General features: G+C 40.3%; 1 protein-coding gene across 2 annotated transcripts in view; it reads left to right on the top strand.

The window, feature by feature from the left end:
• Nucleotides 1-27,737, top strand: part of KCNN2 (potassium calcium-activated channel subfamily N member 2) — a 158,984-nt gene that overhangs the window by 125,728 nt on the left and 5,519 nt on the right. The window contains exons 6-8 of one of the 2 annotated variants that reach the window (XM_043585886.1): nucleotides 9,178-9,288; nucleotides 23,393-23,520; nucleotides 27,047-27,055. In XM_043585886.1, the coding sequence (XP_043441821.1) occupies nucleotides 9,178-9,288; nucleotides 23,393-23,520; nucleotides 27,047-27,055 (248 nt within the window). The remainder of the gene's footprint in view (nucleotides 1-9,177; nucleotides 9,289-23,392; nucleotides 23,521-27,046; nucleotides 27,056-27,737) is intronic. The other variant, XM_043585887.1, reaches the window with a different exon arrangement.

A 27,737-nucleotide genomic window follows, 5' to 3' on the forward strand; every position in this document is an offset into this window, starting at 1 on the left:
ATAAAGAAATGAGCACTGCATTTCTTGATAAAGCTAATGAAACGAATGAATTATTTTGTGGCATCGTCTTAGATGTTCACATTTCATTGGTTACAAACCCAAAATTAAACCATGATTTAAAATTTTTAAATAGCTTAATTTGTGTCATGAGTGATATTTTTGGGAGCCAAGGACATTAAGATTAATCTGCAGTGCTCTGGGCAGAAATATATTGTTAGACAATGAGGAGAGAGAGTTTTCCAGAATATTTCTAAGAGAGTAACAAGTGAACATTTCAAAAAATAACCTCTCCTCACTTGAAATATCAATTGTGAATAGAATCCAATCAGGCAAAGCTTTTCTCATAGTTTTTACAACTTCGTTTACAATGTTCTACATAAATGATGATGGAAATGCTAGAATAACGGGATCTCAGATACTGAAATGTGTGAAGAGGTATTACACTGTGATAGGTCAGACAAATCACGCAGAAAGTTCCTTTTTACCAAGACCTACCTGATAGTAAAGCTGAGGAGACAAAGATCTCATTCTCTCTCCTGGATAGTATTTTAAAACCATAAAATCCTAGGATCGTATAATAAGTCACTCATCACCCTTCCAGAGAAAAGCCATGAAGGTTGTAATTCCTTTTTTCTCCTTATTCATCTGTCTTTCCTCTGTGGGGTTGTACCAAGGACCTGAGGATTCATTAGTGTGGATGTCACCATAACCAATGGCATGAACTCTCTCAATGGCTTTATTCTTTTGGTTGAAGGTGGCAGGCAGACAACCTTGTGAGATTGTTGTGTCTTCGCTATTGTCGGCTCGAGCTGGTTTCTCATGATCTCCAACTGGATGCAGAGAAGGGAATTGTTTTGCTTAGCATTTAAAAGGTTATCCTGTCTGCCCTTTCATATCTGCACATCTAGACAAAACACATTCTGGAAGCTCTCATCTCCCCTTGCTTATGAATACAGATGATTGTTTCAAGAGGACAATACAACCTCATTGGTGACAGAGTATCTCCTGTCTTATGTGAGAATGAAGGTCCTTCGTTCATTTGCAATTTTCACTTCTCCATTTCTATGGAATTACGACGTCTCTTGTGGGCCCTTTGTGTAGAATATGGATGACCAGATTTGGGGGCAAAATTACCTTTAAACATGAAGTATCATCTGCCCCATCCTAGGGACACAGGTTGGTGTGTGATAAATGGTCCCCTTGGACTTCCACAGGGTCCCCCCATGGATTCCTCAACTCAAGTGAGTCCCTTTCAGAAGTGTGATTTAGGTTTTGCTCAAACACTTCTGCATTTCGTAACAATTGAAAAATCATGGCACCAGTGAATCTTTCAAGTTTTACTTAGGGAACAACAACAATAATATAGTCATTAATTTTTATACCATCTTAGGATGAGAACTTCGGATAATAATCCTGTCAGCATCAATTTACTCCAGTGTTGAGGAGCCTTAATTGAAGGTCCCATGGTGGTTCAGTCAACTGTCAGAGGTCAGCAGTTTTAATCCTGAAGGGTAGGATTACACACTACACTGTCCACTCAGTCTGAGAGTATTCCAAAACATAGCCATAAATTAGCAAGAGCTTATAAGGAAAATGACTGGTATTCAAGAGGGCTAAACCTAAGGTCTGGTTATATTCCTGCTACTTTCTGTCTTTCCATTAAGCGATTTTTCTTTCCCCTGCCAATGGATATGGAAATCCCAAGAAACTTGGTACTGCATGTATGAATAAGCAAAATAATAATAAAAATAAAATAAAAACCTAGGATCCTTTATATGTGTCTTACACAATTTGGCATCAGGTGTTTACTATCAAATACTAACTTTGAAGAAGTTTTTAATTTACTTTTCATTTATTTTGGGGGGTCTTTCTGGTGTATTCACCGAATCTCATCAAATAAAGGCTCAGTGTGGAAAGCCGATCTTTAAATTCTTAGGATAGTTCCTATTTTGTGCAGGGTAGCAGGAGGGGTACCACGGGCCTATTCAGCCCTAAGGGTAAATTCCCCACTAATGCCCCCAAGCCGACCTTCATTTCTGCACAAGAAACTTCCTTAAGAAAGATGACCGCTGGTTTCTCTCAAGCACAGGCAAATAGAGGCGGCAGTTGTTGTGACCTTCTAGCTTTTGACTTGTAGATGCCACGGTTCCACCTAAGTTTTCTAAACTATCAGCATTTTTAGTTGGCAAGGCTGGCCTTCCTGCCTCTAAAGTACATGCACTCACACTAGCGCCGTTGCTAATAAGGAGATTTAAACCCGGGGATGAGTCATTGTTGATGACCAGAGTTCTGTGCCACTTTCCAACCATCCAAGTACAAGAATGAGCTGAACAAGTAATTCACTCTGAGGGAGACCTGGGTTTTCCAGGCACCGGTTTTATTCCTGAACTCAAAAAACCACACACACCTCCCCTCTTCCACTGGATGAGGACATCGTACCTGACCTCTGCCCTCCTATCCGCAAGTACCACCCCGTCTTTGATAAACTCGGGGCATTTCTCATCAAAATTTCCTTGTCATTGATTTTCACGACCCAAGGAGATCTTGCAGAATTCCAGTAGGATGTAACAACAAAGCTGAGTCTTTTAGAGAATTCTATTTGCCAGAACTTACATGAAAAAATATTTATATCAGACAAGGGCACTAAAATCTATTTATTGTTCTATATACTGAGTCACTCAAGCCCAGGGACAGAAACATGGGCAGTATTTTCAAACACTCATTTTACCTTCCTCTTGGAGGATAAGCTGATATTTTTAAAGGAAAAATATTAATCAGGCTTAAAGCTGCTTTATTAATTTGGATGTATCTTAAGGAAAAAGCATGATTTTTTTCCAAATTAACTATGTTTTGATAAATTTTAATTACTGTTAGTCAAAGAAATTGGCTATCACACTGAAGTTTGAGCTTTTAGGAGTGATTATTAGAACTGCAGGAAGATAATTAATTTAATGCTGGAGTATTTTGGACACTAGCATTTTTTTCATTAGTCCTTCTTGGTGAGGGTGGGGATTCTGGGACTTCTAAAAGAAAATTACACATTTCAGTATTTGTGTTAAATCTTTGGCAGCTGCCTTTTTAAAATCAGAATCAAAACCTTTACCCAAACGTCCTAATAAAGGAATTTCCCTTCTGTACAGGCTTGCATCCTTAAATGGTTAAAAGCTTGCTCCCAGAATGGTTTATCGAAAAGCTTCTCGAAAGTATTTGCAGGATGAGAACAACCAGGTGACCTGAAGTAAAATTATGGGAGTACTTTGAACTTTTCCAACATTGTGTGATAAAATTACCTGGGGGAAGATGAACATCTCTTTTGGGCATCCTGGGGGCCAACATGGCTTACGATTTCTGTGCTCTGATGAGGAAATATAGAGTGGAGAAAAGTACCGTATTTTAAATTTTTTAAAGTTTATTTATTTTGAGAGACAGAGTCAGCAGGGGAGGGGCAGAGAGAGAAAAGGAGAGAGAATCCCAAGCAGGCTCCATGCCATCAGCACAGTCTGATGTGGGGCTTGAACTCACAAAGTGTGAAATCATGACCTGAGCTGAAACCAAGAGTCCCACTCTTAAATGACCAAGCCACTGAGGTGCCCTGAAAAGTATTGTATTTTATTTTTAAAGTGTATTTATTTATTTTGAGGGGGTAGGGCAGAGAGACAGAATCCCAAGCAGGCTCCACACTGCAACACAGAGCCTGACGTGGGGCTCGAACCCACGAACCGTGAGATCATGCCCTGAGCCAAAACCAAGAGTCGGACGCCCAACTGACTGAGCCACCCAGGTGCCCCAAAAAGTCCTGTATTTTAATTTGGCAGCAGCTAAGACTCTTCAGGTGTTGGTATTCAACTACTACTTAGGCACTCTGGTCGTCATTTGTGTGCTTCACACTGAGCTGACATAGGGAGATGAACATTCATAATTACCTCTTCTATGGACAAGGCCTTTCTCCCTCCTCTTCCTCTCTCTCCCTTGCAACATCTAATTTGTTAGAAGGAAAGAAGATACACCAGCTAAGGAGAGCCTCAAGATTTGCTTTTAATATATTGGCTTCATAAACACTATGTTCTCTTCATTTAGTTTTTAGGTGCATGAGCATCTTGAAGGGACAGGCCAATGATCTGTTTAGTTTTTCCATCGTAACATAAACGACATGGGAGAAAAGTAACCAGGATACACTTTCTGACTCTGGTGAAAGGAATATGACTCATCTTGTTAAAGACATACAGGGATCTTCATTTCAGAGAGTAACATATGTTCATCCCAACTGTTTCCACATCCATTGTGATGACGACAACTTTGGAGAAAATGTTGTAAAAGCATGTTTACTCTCATTTGTATTCATTTGATGAAACAGAACGCTCCTGGAAATAGATACTGAGTGGACAGCAGCGTCACACCGTGACTTAAATGACTTAAATGACATTCATGTTGGCAGGGATTTACTTCGGACCTAGAAAGCTTTCGGAGGTGAACCAGCAATTTTGCATATCTCCACATTTATTTTATTTTTGTAAAGTTACTGTTTTGAAACCCAATTCTATACACATGGCGTCCTTGTCTGGTTTATTCAGGACCTGGGGACATAGAAGTGTATGGCTTCCCTAATTAAAATGAAAGTAAAGGAGGGGCACATGGGTGGCTCAGTTGGTTAAGCGTCCAACTCTTGATTTCAGCCCAGGTCATGTCTCATGGTTTGTGAGTTCAGGGCCCTCATCAGCGAAGAGCCTGCTTAGGATTCTCTCTGTCCTCTCTCTCTATGCCCCTCCCTCAATCATGCTCTTTGTCTCTCTCTCAAAATAAATAAACTAAAAATAAATAAAGGAGTGACTGTATATGAACAGAAAGAGGTTTCCTAAGTGGCTCTTGAGGTGCCATCAAAGGGTACAGCTAGGATAATGGAGTGACATACACAGGTAATAGTTGCAGTAATTCCCAAATTGTCACACTCCCTTGCTTTTGCAGTTTGCAACAGCGATACTCATTTTCGTGCACAAGACTTTGGGGGATCTAGAGAACACTCAGCAAGGAATGGGCCAGTAGCAGGAAAAAAGAGAGCCCAAGAATAAACACAAATAAAAATCGACTTTCAAAGGCTCTTGATACCAGTGATTTTCCACTCCTGTTAGGATGTTGATTTCTTTCCAGAAGGATCTCAGCAGTGGCCACCTGCCAGGGGAAAACAATACTCAACTTTGAGTGCCAACTGCCGCTCTCAGATATCTAACAGTGGAAGCCCCTCAGATTTTTACATTTTCTGCTTACTCAGAAAGCATCCCTGCTCTTGAATCTCTTGTAACTCACTGACTGACAAGCACCTACAGGCTTGTAGGTGATCCTATATTTCTCGAGCAAGTGTTGCCCTCCAGTGGGTAGGTATAGACAGCCATCTTGAGTGGCCACAGATTCCATCCACTGATTGTGATTAGCCCCTTATCAGTACACCAAACCTGTGTACATTTTGTGGCAAACATCTGAAAGTGAACAGAATAGATGGGTATGCTTCCAAAGGCCGTTGTTTTTAATTTCAAGTATAGCTGATATACAATATAAGTTTCAGTGTATAACGCAGTGACCTGACATTTCTATACATTAGAAAATGATCCCCGTAGGTCTAGCTACCCTCTGTCACCCATATAAAGTTACCACAATATTATTTACTATATTCCCTGGAATGTATTTTCTATCCCTATGATTTATTTTATAATTGCAAGTTTGTTTTCTATATTTATTAGTCTCTTTCTGTGATGTCTGTTTTTTTTTTAAAACTCCACATACAAGAGAAACCATATAGTACGTGTCTTTCTCCGACTTCTTTCACTTAGCATAAAACCTTCTAGTTCCATTCATGCTTTTTCCAGTGGCAAGATCACATTCTTTATGGCTGAGTAATATTCCATTGTGTAGACATACACAACATTTTTATCAATTCATCTATTGATAGACACTTAGGTTGCTTCTGTGCCTTGGCTATCTTAAATAATTCTGCAATAAACATAGGGATGCATATATCTTTCCAAATTATGGCTTTCATTTCCTTCATGTAAACACCCAGAAGTGGAATTACTGGATCATATGGCAGTTCTATTTTGAACATTTTTTGAGGAACTGCCATGGTGTTTTCCTCAGTGGCTGTACCAGTTTGCATTCCCACCAACAGTGCACGACGAGGGGTCCTTTTTCTCCACATCTTTGCCAACACTTGTTATTTCCTTTTGGTATCAGCCATTATGACAGGTGTGAGGTGGTATGGATTGGATTTGTATTTCCCTGATGATTAGTGACGTTGAACATCTTTTCATGTGTCTATTGGCCATCTGGATGTCTTCCTAGGAGAAATGTCTGTTTGGGTTCTCTGCCCATTTTTGATCAAGTATTTGATTTTTCTGGCTATTGAGTGAGTTGTAGGAGTTCTTTATATATTTTGGATATTAACCCCTTATCTGAATACCTATCATTTGTAGATATCTTCTCTGTTAGGTAGGTATGTTGCCTTTTTGTTTTGTTGATGATTTCCTTCACTGTGCAAAAGCTTTTTAGTTTGATATTGTCCTTTTATTTTTTGCCTTTGTTGCCCGTGCCTGAAGAAACAAATCTAAAATTTACTTCTCAGAGTGATGGCCAAGAGTTTACTGCCTATGTTTTCTCCTAAGACTTTTATGGTTTCAGGTCTAACAGGTAGATCTTTACTTCATTTGCAGTTTATTTCTGTGTATGGTATAAGAAAGTGGTTTCACTCTTATGTGGATCCTGAGAAACTTAACAGAAACCCATGGGGGAGGGGAAGGAACAACAAAAAAAAAGAGGTTAGAGTGGGAGAGAGCCAAAGCATAAGAGACTGTTAAAAACTGAGAACAAACTGAGGGTTGTTGGGGGGTGGGAGGGAGGGGAGGGTGGGTGATGGGTATTGAGGAGGGCACCTTTTGGGATGAGCACTGGGTGTTGTATGGAAACCAATTTGACAATAAATTTCATATATTGAAAAAAAAATAAAAATAAAAATAAAGAGCTACTGAAAAGGAAAAAAAAAGTGGTCCAGTTTTCCCAACACCATTTATTGAAAAGACTTTCTGTCTTTTCTCCAGTTTTTTATTCTTGCCCCCTTTGATGTAAATTGACCATATAAGCATGGGCTTATTTCTGGGCTGTCTATCCCGTTCCATTGATGTATGTGTCTGTTTTTGTGCTAGTACCGTACTGTTTTGATAACCATAGCTTTCCAGTGTAGATTGAGATCAGGGAGCATGCTACCCCCAGCTGTGTTCTCTGTGGTTCTGTACAAATTTGGGGCTCATTTGTTCTAGTTCTGTGACAGATACCATTGGAATTTTAATAGGGATTGCAATAAATCTGTAGATTGTTAGTTCTTCCCATTCATGAGCCTGTTATATCTTTCCATGGATTTGTGTCCTTTTCAGTTTCTTTCATCAGTGTCTTACAGTTTTCAGAGTACGGGTTGCTCGCCTCCTTAAATTTGTTCCCAACTGTGGGTCCTTTCTAAAAAATAAAATTAGGAGCAAATTAGGCATCTAATTTTCTTACTTGCTTATTTAAATATTACGTTGTCTTTAAGCATCGCAGAAATAAAATTTTAATACAGCCATAACATATTACGGACATGGGCATGCTAGGAGCAACTACCACTCCTCAATATTAGATCCTGAAGATGAAGACTACCTTATATGAAGATGCAGAGTTACTTTCATAATGAGTGATTTTCAGACCTATTTGTCATAAGGAAAGCCAGGTTACCTTATGGGAACTTGAGACTCTCCTGGCTAACTAGCCAGTGAGCACGTTACCATTTTTGCGAACATAAAGGCGATGCTATTAAAAACTAGTTCAGGGGTGACTCAGTCGGTTAGGCATCTGACGCTTGATCTCAGCTCAGTTCATGATCTCACAGTGAAATGGAACCCCATGTCGGGCTCTGCGCTGGCAGTGTGGAGCCTGCTTGAGATTCTCTCTCCCATTCAAAATAAATAAATACACTTAAAAAAAACTAGTTGAAGAGGATTCAAGTCTGTTGAAAGATCCACAATTGTAACATCATGCTGTTGGGTGTCCCTCTTCACTGGGCTCCTGCATGGACCCTGCCTTCATTGCTCTGTGTCCACTGAGACAGTTGGGCAATATCTACTGCCCTGTGGCCCTCTCAGGGGAGTGATTCCTTCTGGGGGGCTGGACTTCCCTTTCACAGGCCTGTCAGGAGTTCTTCAGGCTGTGACAGCTCCTCAGTAGCTCCCCCTTCTGGTAAGTCAGTTGTGCCCAGGACCCGTGAGGTGGCAGCAACAGCATGACTTTGCCTAGACCGCCTCCTGCCCCCCACCCCCCAAGAGGTGCCCCAGCCCTGCCTCCTGGCCCCGTATGTAATCACTGCTCTTACAACCAAGAAGTCCTCACACCTCATGCCCGTGATCATGGAGCAGGAAACTCTAATCCCTGGGGTACCACACAGTGTCTCACATCTCTTCCCAAGAGACCTGCACAGGGGCCTATCACTCAAAACACAGCACTGCTGATCTTTTGCAAAATAAAGGTAACCCATGCCTTTCTTAGTATTGGTAAGCATCTGAACAGGACAACTATGCCTTATCTTCAACACTTTCTATGTCTCCATTGTCCAGGTTGAAATCACAGAGATCCTCCCATGATCTTGAAGTTGTGCATACACCGAGATAATGCAGCTCTCTCTTTTCATTCCTGGTACATCACAGTCAATTGGGCGGAAGACCTCTGGTCTTATCTTGAGAGAAGATTATGCAGTATTATTTTTTTAGAGAATAATTGTTATTTCTACTCCATGCATTTATGCTAATTTACTCATCTATTACTTGTTCCTGTTATATTTCCAGACAGACTTGCTCTGTTTTTTAACAAATGTCTGCAATTTCAGCAAGTTGCCCCTTTACCATTTATTTCTTAGTATTAAAATATGTTTGATTCACATATTATGCTTGAGATCTTAAAATACGTGAACTAAGGTTTTGAATCCCAATCTCCGGGCATGCTACTTGTGTTTGTTGACCATGAATTTTTGGTCATAATTATTAAAGTCACTGAATGCTACTTTTTTTTTTTACTCTCCAGCTTCTTATGTACTTGGTGAAAAACATTTTTTACTGTGGCTGAGACCAAAAATCATAACTTGTTGGGGTTCTCTTCTCTTCTGATTTTCAGGGTGCTGGTTGCACAGCCCTGGTGGTAGCTGTCGTGGCAAGGAAGCTAGAACTTACCAAAGCAGAAAAACATGTGCACAATTTCATGATGGATACTCAGCTGACTAAAAGGGTGAGTTACCACCCCATGGATCTTCAGAGGGAAGATTTTCGTGTGTTTTCCATTGCAGGGGTGGGCAATCGATTTCTGTTTTGACCTCTCAAGCTGAAACAACCTGGTTTAAAGTTAAGGCCTTCTTGGAATCTGTTCCATTTTCCCCCCACATTTTGAGAATAGGCCAGTCCTAACTTTACGTCAGCTAGGAAATAATTGGACAACCTTGGTATTTACTCAAGGATAAACCTAGACCACGTCAGTATAAACAAAGAGGCACACTTAACATTTCAGTTTGCAGGATACAAGAAGGGAGTGATATTAGATTGAATAGGAAGGGGCAGGCTGTCAATGTTATCTAGAAATTTAGAGTGTCATCTAGAGTGATGTAACAATGTTTTACTGAGCTTCTGTGAGCCAGTCTCTGGTCTAAAGACTGGGTGTGCAGGGACAATAAGAAACCACCAGTGACTTGTAGGACTCCAAGGAGCACAGACAGGCCCTTTCTGTGATTTAAGGCTGTGCAAGAGATGAAGGGCAGCAGAGCCCACTGGGAAAATATGGCAGACAACGGGAATCACGGTGTTGACACTCTCTCTGTACGAGGCTTGGCTCCCAGTATGTCACCTGTGTAAACTGGTGTCATACGCAGACAACTTTCTGAGAGAGGCACTAGCATTCTGCCCATTTTACAAATGTGGAAGCCAAGACACAGAGAGGTTAGGTAGCTTGCTCAACGTCACTATATCCAAGAGGAAAAAGCTTCTTCTCCCACTCCCGCCAAATGTTTAGCCTCTCTTCCTAGTCACTTGAGAGACCAAAATACAAGGTCAGAAATAAAGCTAAAAATCCTTTTTTAGCAGTGTCATGTTGCTAACATAACTCAACGGAGAATCCAATCGGGCTGTCATCCAAATAACAAAACACATTGTCATTTGGTAACTCTACCCATAAAAGAATCCATGGCTGGTTCAAGGAGAGTTCCAATTTTCAGTGGTTTTATGCACTTAAAAAAATTTTTTTAACGTTTATTTATTTTTGAGATGGGGGGGGAGGGGCAGAGAGAAAGGGAGACACAGAATCTGAAGCAGGCTCCAGGTTCTGAGTTGTCAACGCAGAGCCTGATGTGGGACTCGAACCCACAAGCAGCAAGATCATGACCTGAGCTGAGGTCGGACGCTCAACCAACTGAGCCACCTAGGGACCCCTGTTTTTACTCACTTTTGATTTTGGTTGCATACATAAAAGTAATCGTGGTTCAGTTGGTAAATACTTCCTAATAGCTCTGTCATTTCAATGTGCCTATTTATATATAAGGACAGTATTTACAAAATGTAAGCATGGATTCCAGTTGCCTTGCTATTTTCTAAGTCTTACCACCAGACACTATTGTGAGACTTTATTGCATTTGGAAGGTCCACATATAGTCTAGGTGATCTCAGCCACTCGATTGCAGATATCATGCTTTTGGCCTGGAGGTGCCCCTTTAGAATGTCTTCCACTCTGCACAGCTTTCTCTCAACTCCGGAATTCGCTCTCCAAACTCATGAACATTGGTGAATGTTACAGAAAAGCACAAGGAGAGCCTAAATTCAGAGCTATTAGTCCACATATAATCCAAAATAGTAACAGATGTTTTGTGGATTTTGGATGCATTTCATACTGTACGGTTCGTATTGAGAGTCAAAAGAACTTTACTTTATCAAAAGAACTCTTCCCAAAAAGTCCCCTGTGTAATCCAAACAATTTTATCATGAAGATCATACCTTATAAATTTCATAAGAATTAACTGAATGCCACACTGAGGTAGAAAATTCCATTAAAACACCATATAGCCCATACATCTGCATGTAAATCTTTTCAGCAACAACACCAAAAGCTGGGACAGGATCACAAATTAGAAGAACCAAGTTAGCACATTGAGGCAGATTTCCCCGCATTTCCTAAGCAGGTACTTAGTTTTATCTTAAGAAGGTAAGATGCCATTTCTTTAGTTTTACTTTGGGACATCAATATTCCATATCCTACTTACTGAACAGACTATGATGTTAAAATCTGTGAGATTTGTACAGGTCTCCCAGGTTCAGTTGGGAGCCATTCCAGGTTGGTTTTATAATTTAATTAGTTTAGCTCAAGATCACTCAGCCTCAGCACCATTGACCTTTGGGACTGGATAGTTCTCTGTTGTGCAGATGTCCTTGTACATTGTTGACTTGTTAGCGGCATCCTTGGTAGATGCCAGTAGCATTTTCTCTGATTTGTGACAACCAAAAAAATGTCTCTAGACATGGCTGGGACAAAATTGCCCACAGTGAGAACTGCTGCTTTGGTTTGTTATTCCCCAAGGATTTGGAGCCTGGGACAGTCCTCATAGTGGATATTCTTCATATATACTGAATTTATCATAATCTTCCTGGGAATAAAATGTAATTATTTAACAAAATATATAGCATACCTATTAGAGTTGCAGTTCGCCTAATATTGTTGGAGTTCTGTGTTAACTGCTGAGGATATAGAACTGAAATACCAAACTCCAGGACTCAGGAAATTGTAAGCTTTTCTGGTACTCTTCCTTCAGCAAATCAGATATAAGAACTGTTTTTTTGTTTCCTGTACTTGGGGCAGAAAAATTGGCTTGTGTTCTTGCTTATATTGCTTATGACCCCACCCCCCCAAGCCCATTCTTGGCCCCTTTTGGAGGACTGTGGATCTAGATGACTTCCATTCATTTTTATGAATGGGACTCATTACCCCAAGTGGATCATGTTTTCTGATCTTACAGCTCTTCTGTTACAAGTTCTTGTATACTTTAGCTTGACTCATTATCTATAGGGAATCTGTTTATAGAAAGCTTTTGCATAAGAAGTATTATTGTAAATTCAAAATTCACATTCTCCATGATGCTTTATTAATTCTCTTATTTTATTATGCCTCCTTAAAAGTTTAGCTACTTTGCAGTATTACTTCGGACCAAGGCACTCCAAGAAGTCTTGCTGACAGCTTGATTTTTATAGGCAAAATGTCATTAAGTGCAGGTACAAATGTTAAAACGTCATTAGAACCAAACATCAATTTCTCATTTATGATACCCATTTCATTATTATAGTCAATACAATATATGAAAATAATAGCCCTTTTATAGTCCTCTTCAACTTAATGAGTACCATTTACTTGGAACTTGATTCCATTTGGTCATTTATGGAATTTCTAAATGACCCTACTTTTAATTTTAAGTTTTTAAATAAAAATTCTAAAATACCAGAATAGTAGGGTCCTGGGCTCACCTCTTCCTATGGATATACCAAGGCTACAACTACAGATAATGCAACTGACTCTGAAAACGACCTGAACACTAACAGAACAGATCTTCCACAACTGAAGACTTAAAAGAAAAAGGTACATGGAGAAGCAGCGAAGATGGACCTGAGAACCAAATTGCCTGCGTGGCGACCCATAGGATGGACGGAGGTCACAGGTACAGGGATCCTACCTAAGGCACAAAAGCAGCAAACATCACATAATGGGCATCCCCTGCTACTGGGGACCTTCAACAGAAAGGTGAGTCCCCATACGTTCAGAATTCAAAAGTTGACAGGGCTTACCTCTGAAAGACATGGGGGCCTACAGGCCTCTGAGACTCTGCTCTTAAAGGGCCAGTGCACTGTATCTCTCAGTCCCTCTCAATCCAAGACCCAGCACAGACAACAGACTGGAAAGCACCTAGATTATACATGAAGGAAATTTATTGAATATTTTTAGGGTATGTGCTGGAGAGGCAAGAATGGGTAGGAACTTGTCCAGGAATGGAAGTGCTGGTGGATACAATTTTTTTTTTCTCTCCTGCAGCCTGGGTTGGCCAGACTTTGTAGGAGCCAATTTTGGTACTCTCCATCGTCCTTGCTAGCACTGTTCACCCCACCGCACCTGGCGAGCATTCCCCTGAACCAACTACTGCCCCAGGGAGGGGGACCAGCCTCACCTGCCAGTAGGCCCAGAGCAGTCCAGCCCAGGCGCAACAGGAGGGCACATGCAACCCACACAGCAGACACCCCTGAAGTACCTGGTTCTGCTGACCAGGGTGGACTGCACAAGTGGGCCCCACAGGATACCTGACTTCTAAGACCAGGAGACTTAGCTGATCTACCTAATACACTGTAACAAATATGGAGAGTGAGACAAAATGAAGGCACAGAGGAATATGTTCCAAAAGAAAGAGGTCCAGGAAGCACAGAGAACCCCGCACAAGATGAATCCAAAGACATCCATACTGCAACACAAAATAATTAAAATGGCAAAAGTTAAACAGAGAATCTTAAAAGTAATGAGAGAAAAGCAACTAGTTATGTACAAGGGAAACTCCATAAAGCTATCAGCTGAGTTTTTAGCAGACTCTGCAGGTGAGAAGGGAGTGGCATGTGATCTATTAAAATTGCTGAAGGGAAAAAACCTACAATCAAGAATATTGTACACAGCTAGTTTATTATTCAGAATTGAAGGAGACATAAAGAATTTCCCAGACAAACAAAAGCTAAAGGAGTTCATTACCACTCAATCATCCTTAAAAGAAATGTTAAAGGGACTTCTTTAAGTGGGAAGGAAGGGTCTTAACAAAATTATGAAAGGAAAAAATTTCACTGGCAAAAGCATATATGAAGTAAAGGTAGTGCATCAGTCACTTACAAAGGTAGTATGAAGGGGAAAAGGCAAAAGTAGTAAAATCAGTTACATTATACAAAAATTCGTTAAGGGATACACAAAAGATGTAAAATATGATGTCATACACATAGAACATGAGTGGTAAATAGAAAGATAGTGCTTTTAGAATGTCTGCGAACTTCAGCAACCCTCAACTTAATATAGACTGTTATACACATTGGATATTATATATGCATTTTGTTGTAACCACAGGCCAAACACCAGTAAGTAATAAGTTTACACAAAAGAAACAGAATCCTAACACAAAACTACAGAAAGTTATCAAACCAGGAGAGATCAAGAGAAGAAAGAAACAGAAAAACTACAGAAACAACCAGAAAACAACAAAATGCCAATAAGTACATACCTGTCAACAATTACTTCAAATGAAAGTGGACTAAATGATCCAGTCAAAAGATACAAGGTGACTAAATAGATAGGAAAATAGGACCCATCTCTGTGCTGCCTACAAGAGATTCACTTCAGACACAGGGACACATACAAACTGAGAGTGAAGGAATAGAAAAAGATATTGTACGCCAATGGAAGGTGAAAAAAATCTGGAGTAGCAATACTTATCTCAGGCAAAATAGACTTTAAACCAAGATTATAACCAGAGATCAAGAAAGGTGCTACATAATGATAAAGGGATCAGGCCAACAGTCAGGATATGACAATTGTAAATATCTATATACCCAACCTAAATACATAAGCAAATATTAACAGACAAAAAAAGAAAAATTGACTGTAATACAATAAGAGTAGGAGACTTTAACACTTCACTTACATCAATGGATAGATCATTCCAAACAGAATCAACCAGGAAACAGTGGCTTTGAACACACATTAGACCAGATGGACTTAACAGGTATATACAGAACATTCCATCCCAAAACAGCAAGAATACATGTTCTTCTCAAGTGTGTATGGAACATTCTCCAGGAAAGATCACATATTAGGCCACAAAACAAGGCTCAATAAATTTAAGAAGATTGAAATCATATCAAGCACCTTTTCCAGCCACAACACTATGAAACTAGAAATCCATTACAAGAAAAAAGCTGGAAAAAAATACGTGGAGGCTATACAACATGCTGCTAAATAACCAGTGGATCTATGAAGAAATCAAAGGGGAAATTAAAAAAAAAAACCTTTAGACAAATGACAATGGAAATACAACAGTCCAAAGCATTAGGGATGCAGCAAAAGCATTTCTTAGAGGGCAATTCATAACAATACAGGCCTACTTCAAGAAACAAGAAAAATAATAAATACATAATTGAAACTTACATTTAAATAAACTAGAAAAAAAAGAATAAATTATTCCCAAAGTTAGTAGAGGGAAAGAAATAATAAAAATCAGAGCCAAAATAGAGACTAAAAAAGAATAGAAAGGATCAATGAAACTAAGAGCTGATTCACTGAAAAGGTAAAGAAAATTGATAAGCTTTTAGCCAGAGTCTTCATGAAAAAAAAAGAGCAAGGACTCAAGTATATAAAATCAGAAATGAAAGAGGAGAAATAATTAACACCACAGAAATGAAAAGGATTATGAGAGACTACTACAAAAAATTATATGCCAACAAATTGGACAATCTAGAAGAAATGGATAAATTCTTAGAAACATACCGTCTTCCAAGACTGAATCAGAAAGTAGAAAATCTGAACACACCAATTCCTAGTAATAAAACTCATCCCATACCAAACCCATGCCAACTACTACTACTAATAAACTGCCAACAAATGTCCAAGACCAAATGGCTTCACAGGTGAATTCTACCAAACATTTAAAGAAGAGCTAACACTTCTCCTTCTCACACTATCCCAAAAGGTTAGAAGATGAAAGAATGCTTCCACATTCATTCTACGAGGCCATCACTACCCTGATTCCAAAACTAAAGACACTACAAAAAATAGAAAACTACAGACCAATATTCCTGATGAACATAGATATAAAAATCCTCAGCAAAATATGAGCAAACCACATTCAACAATACATTAAAAGGATCATCCACCAACAAAATAAAAAGGCAATCTACTTAATGGGAGAATACATTTGCAAATGATAGATATATCAATACGGGGTTAATATTCAAGATATTTAAAGAACTCCTACAACTCAACATCAAAAAGAACAAATAACCCAATTAAAAAATGGATAGAGAGGGGTGTCTGGGTGGCTCAGTCAGTTAAGCTTCCGACTCTTAATTTTGGCTTAGGTCATGATCTCACAGTTTGTGAGTTCAAGTCCCACATCGGCCTCTGCACTGATAGTGCAGAGTCTGCTTGGGAATCTCTCCCCCACCCCGCCCCTCCCCCTCCCCTACTCATGCACATGCACTCTCTCTCTCTCAAAATAAATAAGCATTTTTTAAAAAATGGATAGAGAACCTGAACAGAAATTTTCCAAAGAAGACATACAGATAACCAACAAGCACTTGAAAAGATGCTCAACATTCCGCATCATTAGGGAAACCCAAATCAAAACAGTATCAGAAAGACAATATATAACAAGTGTTGGCAAAGATGTGGAGAAAAGGGAACCCTTGTGCACTGTTGGTGGGAATGTAAACTGGTGCAGCCACTATGAAAAACAATATAGTCATTCCTAAAAAAAAAAAAAATTAAAAATAGAAATACTATATAACCCAGCTCTGGGTATTGAAGAGTAAAACACTAATTAGAAAGGGTATATAAACCCCTATATTTATTGCATTATTTAAAATAGTTAAGATATGGAAGCAATGTAAGTTTCAATCAATGGATGAATGGATAAAGAAGATGCGATACAGATACACACAATGGAATATTACTCAACCATAAAAAGAGTGAAATGTTGCCGTTTGCAATGATATGGATGAAGCCAGAGAGTATAATGCTAAGTGAAATAAGTCAGACAAATACATATTCCATATGATTTTACTCATATGTATAAGTTAAGAAACAAATGAATAAACAAAGTAAAAACAAAAAAAGACACAGACTAAAAAAACCAAGCTTTTAAATACCCAGAACCAACTGATGGTTGCCAGAGAGGTGTGGGGTATGGGATGGGCAAAACAATTGAAGGGGATTAAGACACACCAACTTCCAGTTATAAAATAATCAAGTCACAGGGAGGAACAGTACAGCATCAGGAGTAGATTCCGTATTCTTGGAACAACTTCGTACAGTGATGTAAAGATGTAACTGTACTTAGGCTGAGCATGTTGTAACATGTAGAACTGTCAAGTCACTATGTTGTACACATGCAACTAACGTCATGTTGTATGTCAACTACAATTTCAAAAGAGTTCTAAAATCTGAATGATCATTCATGAATGATTCTGGGACATAATAGAGAATAAACAAGCACCTAAACACCATACATAGTTACCAAGACAAAGCTTAAAAATACAAGGTCAAGGGTTCTCCTTACCGCTGGAGAAAACTACCACTATCCCCTGAAGCAGTGCGGCAGAAGAAATCCTTTTTTTCTCATGGTGAACAGAGGTAATGATGATAGACATTCTGAAATCTGAACATGACTGTAAAAAAAAAAAAAGCAGTGTGTTAAATGATTGATTATGCTTCTGAGAAGAAATGTAACTTTCCAAGCCTCCCATTGTGTTTCGTAACTGAACAGTTTCCATGAAAAATTATTCACTGTGCACAAGTTTTCAGAGGAACAATTTCACATAGAAATCGTTTCTCTGTTGGACAACATCAGCCACATGAAATACCATGTGTGAAAGTACAGCACATTATGCCTTGCACAGTCTATTAAGGGAGATTTTTCTATGCAATTCCAAAAGTTTAACATGCCACTCTACAATTCAAAAGTGGCCACGTACCCAGAATAATCTAATGATTTCAAAATGAAATCATTAGCCTAAGGACAATAACCTGTCACTGGGCTTTTAGTAAGATGGGACCAGCAACTTAATAGATTTGCAATTTATCACCCTTCCAGAGATACTATAGCATAGATACTGTGCTATATCTTTTGGAAATGTTATTACTCCTCAGTCGCATCTGAACCAAGAAGAAATCCTGGAGTTTGGCCCTCTGCACACTTTCATTTTGGAAGGAAACTTGAAAACAAGCAATTCTGAGAGCCCAGACGTAATTTTTAAAGTAGCTAGATGTACCACAAAGGATAATTATACATATTAATGTCCACTGTGGGTGTTTCCAATCCTGTTAAGAATTCTCAATAAGATCCATAATAAGAACACCATTATGCAGTTATATAATTTTTTGTCCTACGTATCTCTTAACAAGTGAACAGAAATTCTGGAGGATTGAGTCTCTGGAGCTTTTACATGGTGCTTGGAGACACAGCCCCGTGGGTGAGAAAGCAAAGTGACTGGATCGCTTGACCTTGCCCTGTTCCAAAGCTATAGCACTCACCCAGCCCCAGGTATCTGCTCTCAAGAGGGCCTGGGCGGCATGTGGTCCTAGTGTCCAGGTTTAGAGGTGTTGTCTGTGTTTGTCCCCGGCAGCCTGGAGGCATCGCCCACAGCCTGTGAAGCAACATTTTACCCATTTTACCACAGTTACAAGAACGAGAGGTGGAAAACTCTTGCTTCTTAAGTCAGAGGTTATGTCCCTTCTCTTAAATCTGATAAGAATGGAAGCATTGCACCAAGATAAGTCTCTGAAGGGAGAGGCAAGGGGAAACTGGACCAAACACACAAACAAAAAAATCAATTAAACAACAATCAGAAGAGTCAAAAGCAAAGGAAAACTATAAACAAAGTACTCTTTAAAACAGTGCTCTAATGTATCTGTATAGGTTTGAGCAAGGCAAAGTTTCAGTGAAAAGTCAGTCAGCTTTTATTATTTTTTTTTAATTTTTTTTCAACGTTTTTTATTTATTTTTGGGACAGAGAGAGACAGAGCATGAACGGGGGAGGGGCAGAGAGAGAGGGAGACACAGAATTGGAAACAGGCTCCAGGCTCCAAGCCATCAGCCCAGAGCCTGACGCGGGGCTCGAACTCACGGACTGCAAGATCGTGACCTGGCTGAAGTCGGACGCTTAACCGACTGCGCCACCCAGGCGCCCCGAAAAGTCAGTCAGCTTTTAAGTGCTTTTGTGGTTTATCAAGTATTATTACACTTAAAAATATATTTTACCTTACGACCTCTGGCTTTAATATTTCATCACTACCTGTAAACGTCAGCGATAGAACATTTCATGACTTTTTTAACTGCAAAGGTGGTTTTAAGGCATCTGGGTAAGTACTGTTATCTTTAATAGTATTATTGCTTTTAAGGCTTTTGTTTTCTCAACATAACTGATTATTATTATGCCTTTCAAAATGTTTCTGATGAAAGATTTTAATTGCAATGGAGCATGAGTCAGGCAGAGCAAATGTTCATGTTTTCCTTTTTTCCCTGGCTGTGGAGGAAGGGATGATGGGAGGGGAGAAGTTTCCTGCTAAGAAAGAACCTTCCCCTCACTCTCCTTGTTTCTTGACATTAGGAAAGTATTGCACAGAGTTGTTGGCTCATTAATTGACACAAGAATCACTACAGCTACTAATTTTTGAGGGCTAGATCTGTGATCCCGCATAACAACCATCATGGGCTCTAGCATATGGTAGACACTTCATAAATTTGAATTAGTAAATGGAAATTAGGGAAGACGTAGTTAGATCTTACGTCTCTTCTGTCACCTGTATACCCTTCTTATCAAGAGGGTCCTTTGGTCAGGGCACCTGGGTAGCTCAGTCGATTGGGCGTCTAACTTTGGCTCAGGTCATAATCTCACGATCTGTGAGTTCAAGCCCTGCATCAGGCTCTGTGCTGACAGCTCAGAGCCTGGAGCGTGTTTCAGATTCTGTGTCTCCCCCTCTCTCTCTGCCCCTCCCCTGCTCATGATGTCTCTCAAAAATAAATAAACATTAATTTTTTTTAAAAAAAGAAGGTCCTGTGGTCAATAAATATGTATCTGTGGCTCATGATTAGAATTTATGATGCTGGGCGCCTGGGTGGCTCAGTCGTTTGAGTGATTGCCTTCAACTCAGGTTATGATCTCACGGTACATGGGTTCAAACCCTGCATCAGGCTCTGTGCTGACAGCTCAGAGCCTGGGGCCTGCTTCAGATTCTGTGTCTCCCTCTCTCTCTGCCCTCCCCTGCTCATGCACTCTCTCTCTCTCTCTCTCAAAAATAAATAATAAAAACACTAAAAAAAAAAAAAAAAGGAGTTCTTATGATACAATGTATACACTATGGTACCAAATACTTAGCGCAACCTATGTCCGAAGCCCTGAGCTAGGGAGACACAAAGGTTAGTGACAATACCCCTGTCCCTTGAGAGTCTATAAATGCCCTCAAAGGGCAGGACAGAGCTCTAGGTTTACACTGTTAGACGTCACGGCAGCATTCTTAAGTACATAAGCAGAGGAAACTTTCCCTCCAAGTCAACTTTTCTTCTCCAGTTTCCCCTATAAGTTTTCTGTCATGGTCATGTAACAGATAGTTCCCCATTGTTTGAGCTTGTGAAACACTGAGGTGCTTTCCACCCTGTCCCTTCCAACCCAAAGACAGACCAGAAAAACATATTCCAGACACATGTGACCAGTAAGCAGAGAGCACATATTTCTACTTTTGGACACATGTCTTGTGACCACTACTTTGAAAAAGCAGCAGATGGGATGCTTCCAGAGTTTTCTTCCTGGGTTTCACCACCTATTAGAGAGTTAGAAAGGGAAATGTTTCAACATAAATGCCTGTGTTTCACAGTTTTTAAAAGCAGCTGTAGGGATTTCATTTTCAGACGAGGAATCATGTTCATTTTTAGCCTGTCAACTACAATGAGCATTTTGTGCATATGAACCCTGCAACAAAGAACTTGGGGGTTTCAGTCACCCCCATGAATTCAGAAATTGAGGTTCCCTACTCCCCTTCAGCCATTCCCCTGCCATCCCAAAGAGGAAAAACAATCATATAAAATACACCGATGACAACCAATGAATCGCCTTGTTCAAGATTTAAGGACTTGGGTCATTTGGCGTTTGCTGTGTGCGGATGGGAATCCAAAGTGAAATCAATTGTTTTGTTCTCTTCCAAACGTTACTATGTTCAACTGCTGTGTTATGGTCCCACCTGTTTTTACCAAGTTGTCTAGCTTCCTCCTCTGTGTCTTGAGCTGATAAAATCAGGGAGGGGGCGGCCACCCAGCCCCCTTGCCTTCTTCCAGGTGGTAAAGCTGTTCAGAGAGCTGAGACCTCGCTTAACTGGCCCTTCTGCTTCCTAGTGTGGAAGGACCCTATTCCAACCCCAGTCAGTGTTGGCCAGTAACTTCCCACCCCTCTCCCTTTAAAAGCAAGGTCCTCAGGGTGCCTGGGGGGCTCAAGTCAGTTGAGTGCTCCAATCTTGATTTCAGCTCAGGTCATGATCTCACGGTTTGTGAGTATGAGCCCCATGTTGGGCTCTGTACTGACAGTATAGAACCTGCTTGGGATTCCCTCTCTCTCTCTCTCAATAAACAAACAAACAAACAAACTTTCATTTAAAAAATGAATAAAAAATAAAAGCAATGTCCTCAACCATTAGCCACTTATATAGCATCCTTACCTCTGAAAAGAACATGAGAACCAAATGGAAAAGCATTCCCTACCCCTGTAAAGAAGAGAAATGTGTTTCCGTGAGAATGAAGAGCAAAGAATTTAACTGGAACACCTTTGAACTTCACTGTGGATAGTGCTGCTGTTTCTCAGATGCTCTGCTGGTGCTCAGCACCTGACGTTTCATTTTTCCACTGGTTTCAGAATGCATGCTCTCTGTGCAGGCTCTGATGAATATCCAGAGAAAGTGCATTATAGACCAAAGTCAGTGCTAAAAGCAGTTTTAGGAGAGCGTCGTTTTCTTCAAATGGGTTCTAGCAATTTCCCTCAAAAAGAAACCTTTTCAGCAGCGTGAAAAAGATTCACCATCAGCTACCAAACCTGATGCTTTCGGTGCTCAAAGTCAAAAAATACAGATACCTCCTTGGGATCATAGTTGTCATGTAATTTTAAGACTCTTCCTTATTGAAAGTCTAAGGCCTGAAACAGACTTGAGTGATAATTCTCTGTACTCTTCTCATGTAGGGAAGAGAAAACTAAAGTCCTGCAAGGGTTAGCTCATCCCCTTGACTTCTCTTGGTTAGTCCAAAGTCAAGAACTTAGAACCCTTTCTCAAGTCAGTTCGTGGCTCTCTCTTCCCTACCACAGTGCCTTTCTTAAAAAGTGGTCTTCCTCCACCCAACCCCCCAGCAGCCTGCTCTTTGTGAAACAGCCTTTATCCATCACTCAAAAGAATTCAATGGATCAATTTCTTAGAGTAAGTCATTAACAACAAGCTTAAAGGGAAGCTCTGGGTCATCAGAACCTGTAGCGTGAGCAAGGAAGGACGAACTTGTCCGTGGCTGGGCCTTTATCAATGTCCAGAAATTGATGAAGAGCTAATCACAAAAGTAAGTGCTTGAATATTACTAGGAAGTATTCATACCTTCCATTAACCACAGTAGGTCTCAGCCGTGTCATTAAAACACTTGTATCGTTTAGGTTTGTCCCATCCGTTTGAAATGCAGTATACTCAAATTAACCCACAAAATCATGACAACATAGACTGTCAGCTCATTAAAGCATGCTAACAGTTTGCTGAGTCACTCGGAAAGGGCAGAAGAATAGGTCTGCTTGGACACTGAGCAGTGGAAACATGCCCTTCCTGTAGTTCACAGCCAAAAATGCCAAGCAAGCTTGCAAAAGACAAGATTCACCTTGGCCTTCTGGCATTTTGCCTCTCTCCAGGGAAATGAAGAACATGGGGAAAACAAATGGAATACAAGGTGCAGAATTCAGCACCTCTTCCAACCTCCCCCTGACCCCCCCTGCAATGTTGCCAGACAGGTTACAACCACCTCTTGCTTTTTAAAAGAACTGGTTGGATGAAAATGTTCCTGATGGGTAGAAGCCCAGAAAGAGATCAGTACCTCCCTAATATTTCAACCTAAATGTTGTGCCCAGACAGATAGAGGTACCTTTTAAAATGCACAGATTCAAGAAAAATACTCTTTTGAGAAATAGTTACTAAACAGAGCTAGAACTTACCATGATCTTTGGGATTAAGAATAGGACCCCTGGGGGGGCGCCTGGGGGGCTCAGTCGGTTAAGCATCCACTTCAGCTCTGGTCATGATCTCACAGTCTGTGATTTCAAGCCCCGCATCAGGCTCTGTGCTGACAGCTCAGAGCCTGGAGCTTGCTTCAGATTCTGTGTCTCCCTCTTTCTCTGCCCCTCCCCTGCTCATGCTCTGTCTCTCTCTGTCTCAAAAATAAATAAAAACTTAAAAAATATATATTAAAAAAAAAAAAGAATAGGACCCCTGGCCATGTTTGCAAAGGATTCTGCTCTGGGAATTTATCAACTGCTTTGTTTGTTTGTTTTCTTAACAGGTGAAAAACGCAGCTGCCAATGTACTCAGGGAAACATGGCTAATTTACAAAAATACAAAGCTAGTAAAAAAGATAGATCATGCAAAAGTAAGAAAACATCAACGAAAATTCTTGCAAGCTATTCATCAGTAAGTACCATTTTTCATTCATTGTCATCCTGCTTTTTGTAACTCTGGGTCTTAATTTCCCATACTTGGTTATTCTTCTTTTGTGAGAGGGGGAAAAAAGAAAACACTGTCATGTGTGTTCCCAGAAGACATTATTTGGCAATTTAATAATTCCATAAATGAAATGCTGAGAAAATTGTCAGTTCTTTTTTGGACTCAAAATCATCTCTTATTGGGAGCAGAGTCATTTAATATATTAATTAAAATGTCTTCTCAGTTTCTCTCTTTAGAAACCTTATTTTCAGTTGCAATTGTATATCTTAATATAACTTATTTATTCATATGGCTTGCCCTCGGATGTTTCGTTTGTATTGACTGCAAAATCTTGAAAAACATTTAATATTTTATGATTGCTCTGGGTTTTTTTTTAAACAGGCTGCCAACATCTTTCTATGAAGGCAGTACCTACACTTGATTTAATACTTGCATTTTTAAACTAGTCTTTACTCAGGACATAGGGGATTTTCTATTTGCTGTATGTTCATTATAGATTTTATAGTGCCTTTTACAATGATTCTGACCTTACGGAGGCCACCATTATTCCATATGCTTAAGTTCTTTCATGTTATCTTGTTTCTATGCTATATATAACTATCATAGACTTTGAAAAGACAAATGTCTATGTAGTAAGTATCAATAATGACTTGAAAGCCACCAGCTCTTTCTCCCCCAGGCTGGCAGCATCCTTACCGTAAGTACATTCATGTGGGCATCAGTCTCGAGGCTGTGCAGCCTTGCTCTTAACTCAGTGGCATTTCTGTATGGGGAAGAGCAGCTCAGTCACATGCGTGGGTCAGAAACGTGGCTTTTCTCATGCAGCCTACCAGGGCAATCACAGAAAGGTGGGTAAACGCTAGGTGTCTGGATTACACAGTAAGGTGGGTCTTCTCAGAGCTACCTAGCACAGCAGACCGGAAAAGCTCTGAAGCTGGAGTTTTTATTTTGTATATTTAGGTAGTTCATAGGTACTGTATCACACTTCACATTCTATGGGAAATCACTAAGCATTCAAATGCTACCCTTTGACCTCTCCCTCTGACTATGTTTTTTGAATAACTATCACTGGAAATGTGGACTGCATCTAGAAATTGCTGCCTGCCTTAATGAGAATCAAATCCAGGCACCCTGAGATCTACAAGAGAGGGAGATTCTGCATGGATGGTAGAGTGGCCAGCCCTCCTGGCCACTCAGAGCTATTCAGTCATGATCTTGCCACTACCAGCACCAAAGCGACATCATTTCACCTTTAGTTCTGTGACCTCACACCGGGCCCACAACTGTGCTTTCTGTCCCTTGTAAGGAAAGGCTAGAATCTTAAGGTAACACTCTTTCAAAGTGTGGGAAATTATAAAAGCGAAACACAGAGGAACACGTAGGAGATCTGGCTCACACAGGGAGCTGCTTTGCTGAAGCTCATGGCCACCTTTATAACCAAATACCCACCCTGTGGAGCCTCCACATCTTTATTCCTTCAAGTTTAGATCTCAGAGAGCGAGTCCCCTAAGGGATGCTGGGCCTTCACTTCTGAGGACAGGCCTCTCCCTCCAGGGTCACCAGACATAGCCCTCCTGGCACAGAGGGCATTCCTACACACCCACAACCATATAGGAACCTAACATTTGTAGAAGAAGTATACACGGTATAATGTGTATATACTGGGAAAGCATTCTTTGTACTTCTAATGGTTTGCCACTAACCTATACCGCTCAAGTATATTAAAAAGAAAACTTACCTTTGTTGGTGTGGGCAGGTGCGGTCAGTCTATGGGTCAAGCAGCCACATACCCCATGTCCTCTGGGATCGTATTTATAACCCTTTCTATCAGAATGATGTACCTATTAAATAGATAATGAAATGAAATTGGCCTTTGATGCCATTGGTGAGTTTTTATATCTAACAAAAACACTGGGAAAAAATGCTTTGGTAGTTTCTGTAGTAATTTTGTAGCCACATGTGAATGGTGGGTATTTATACATTTATATTTTTATTGTGAAATGCATTCATGCTGAAACCTCAGGGGACAGACAGCTTAGGGATGGTCGCTGTAAGTTTTTTTTTCAACTTTTCTCTAGGTTTGAAAATTTTTATAGTATGCTAGGAAAAAATATTTGGGGAAGCAAAGTTGACACATTGTCCCTAAGCAATTGTTAGATTGCTGGAAGGTGGCCTGACCCGATTTTAAGAGTTTCAAGGTACAGCTTATGTGGGTCTTCCCAATGCTGCTTCAGGATAGAGTAACAGAGGAAACCCCTCATGAATTCTTCTGCTTCTTTGGCATTTCTCAGTCTGTTTCTTCGGTAGCAACATGAACTTCTAAAGTAGATGAGCTTCGAGCAGCTCAAATGTTCTGAATTGTTTTTATGATATAGTCTTGGGGTTAGATTTCCTTTGAGGTGGGAGGGGTACTTTGTAAAAAAAAATACAATTGGAAATTTATATGGGCTGGGTTTGGCTAGATGATTCTAATCGTGCATAATCTCTCATTTTAAGTTAGTGATACAGGAAAGCACACAGGGCTCGATTCTTAAGGGCAAGGCTCCCATTGCCTCCCATTCAGACACAGTGAGACCATCAGCCTTGGTGAAATGGCATCGGGTGAAATCAGACCTTGCTGCTTGAGGGAGAAATTACAAACTCATTTGATAGAGCTCTCTCCCTGGCCTCTCCCATCCTCCCGTTTGACCTGAGAGCTTTTCCAGAGCTCTGTCTGGACTCCCCTCTTTTCCAAACTTCACAGCCTCTCTCCCTGACACGTGGCCTCCCTCGTCTCTGGTGGATGCCTGCTTCTCCAGGCTTGTGTCCTCTGTTTCACTAACGGATCTGTCTTTTTAGATCATCACTCAATGCCTTGAAGCATTCTGTTCCTAAATACCTTTGAATACTTTTTCTGGTATCAACTTTAACCTTAAAGCTCATCACTCTTCTATCTCAACCATAGACTCAGCAGTCGACATGAACTTGTCTCAGAGCCGAGAAATTCAATACACATAATTTCTCTGAGTTTCGGATGACCCACCTGTCAGAAAACCAGGCTTCTAAGAAGCCCCAACTCGGAAGAGATGGACGCCGTCCAAAAAACACCACCAACATTATAATCATCCTACTATGTAGAACACTGTCCTTTTAACCCCATGACATTCATATTAGGTCAAAACGGTTCCTACAGTTTACTTGGACATCGTGTATCAAAGAGGCCGTGATGACTTCCTAGAGGGTCTTCCTTCTGAACCTCGTTCTGGAGGAAGCGCTGTATTTCAGGGGCGGGACGGAGGGGGGAGTCTCAGCAATGAAGGATGATACCATAAGCGAACCGTGTTTTTCTTTGATCACTATGCCAAGATCCTACAGAGCCTTAACAGGATCTCTCAGCTAATGAATCGAGCCCCCTGTGCACAACTGAACACCACACTGTGTTACTCTGTTCTGGAATATTTTACAGTTTTCTTTTCTTTTGTTTTGTCTTTTTATTTCAACAAAATGAAAATAGAGCTCGGAAGTAAGTTGTGTGAGCCGCTCCTCTCGACATTTGCAGAATTTTCTACCGGCTGCATGCATCCAAGCGGGTCCTTTATTTGTGAATTTCAGTAGTCTGATTGCTGCTATGGAAATGTGATCCAAAATCATGATACTTTCCTGTGATAAGTGAAGTTCACAAGGAAGAAGTCAACATACGTTCCTTATTCTTCTTTTTTTTGCGGGGGGGGGCGGGGGAAAGTAAAATACACATGCATGTTACCTTTTATTCTGGCAGCTGCAGCTTTAAGTAGGCTTTTTCTACCAGTTCTAGGGTACAGTCTCAGGAACAGCAAGGCAAGATGATTTAAGTTCAAGGAGCTTAAAGGGATTCTGATTCAATAGGGGGCTACCCTATGTCAGCTTTCCAGATTAGTGGAAAAAAAAACAACAACCGGGCAAAATTCTACTGTCAGAAACATAATATATGGCAATTCAAGAGCAGAGTACCCACCTCAGCTAAGGGACACGCACTGGCCCTTTCACTGGGCTTGCCAACCTCAGGGCCTTGCCTGCACTCCCAAGTGGTTGGAGGCTTCTGATCTGGTTCCCCAGACTTGAGTCATTCATGTGCGAAGGGTCCCATTCCTTGAATTTGAAAATAAAGCTTGGTGTAAATCATTATCACAAAATGGCTAACCCAACAAAAACAAAAATGAAACAAA

The sequence above is a fragment of the Prionailurus bengalensis genome, chromosome A1 (genome assembly GCF_016509475.1).
Source record: "Prionailurus bengalensis isolate Pbe53 chromosome A1, Fcat_Pben_1.1_paternal_pri, whole genome shotgun sequence".
Lineage (NCBI taxonomy): Eukaryota > Metazoa > Chordata > Mammalia > Carnivora > Felidae > Prionailurus > Prionailurus bengalensis.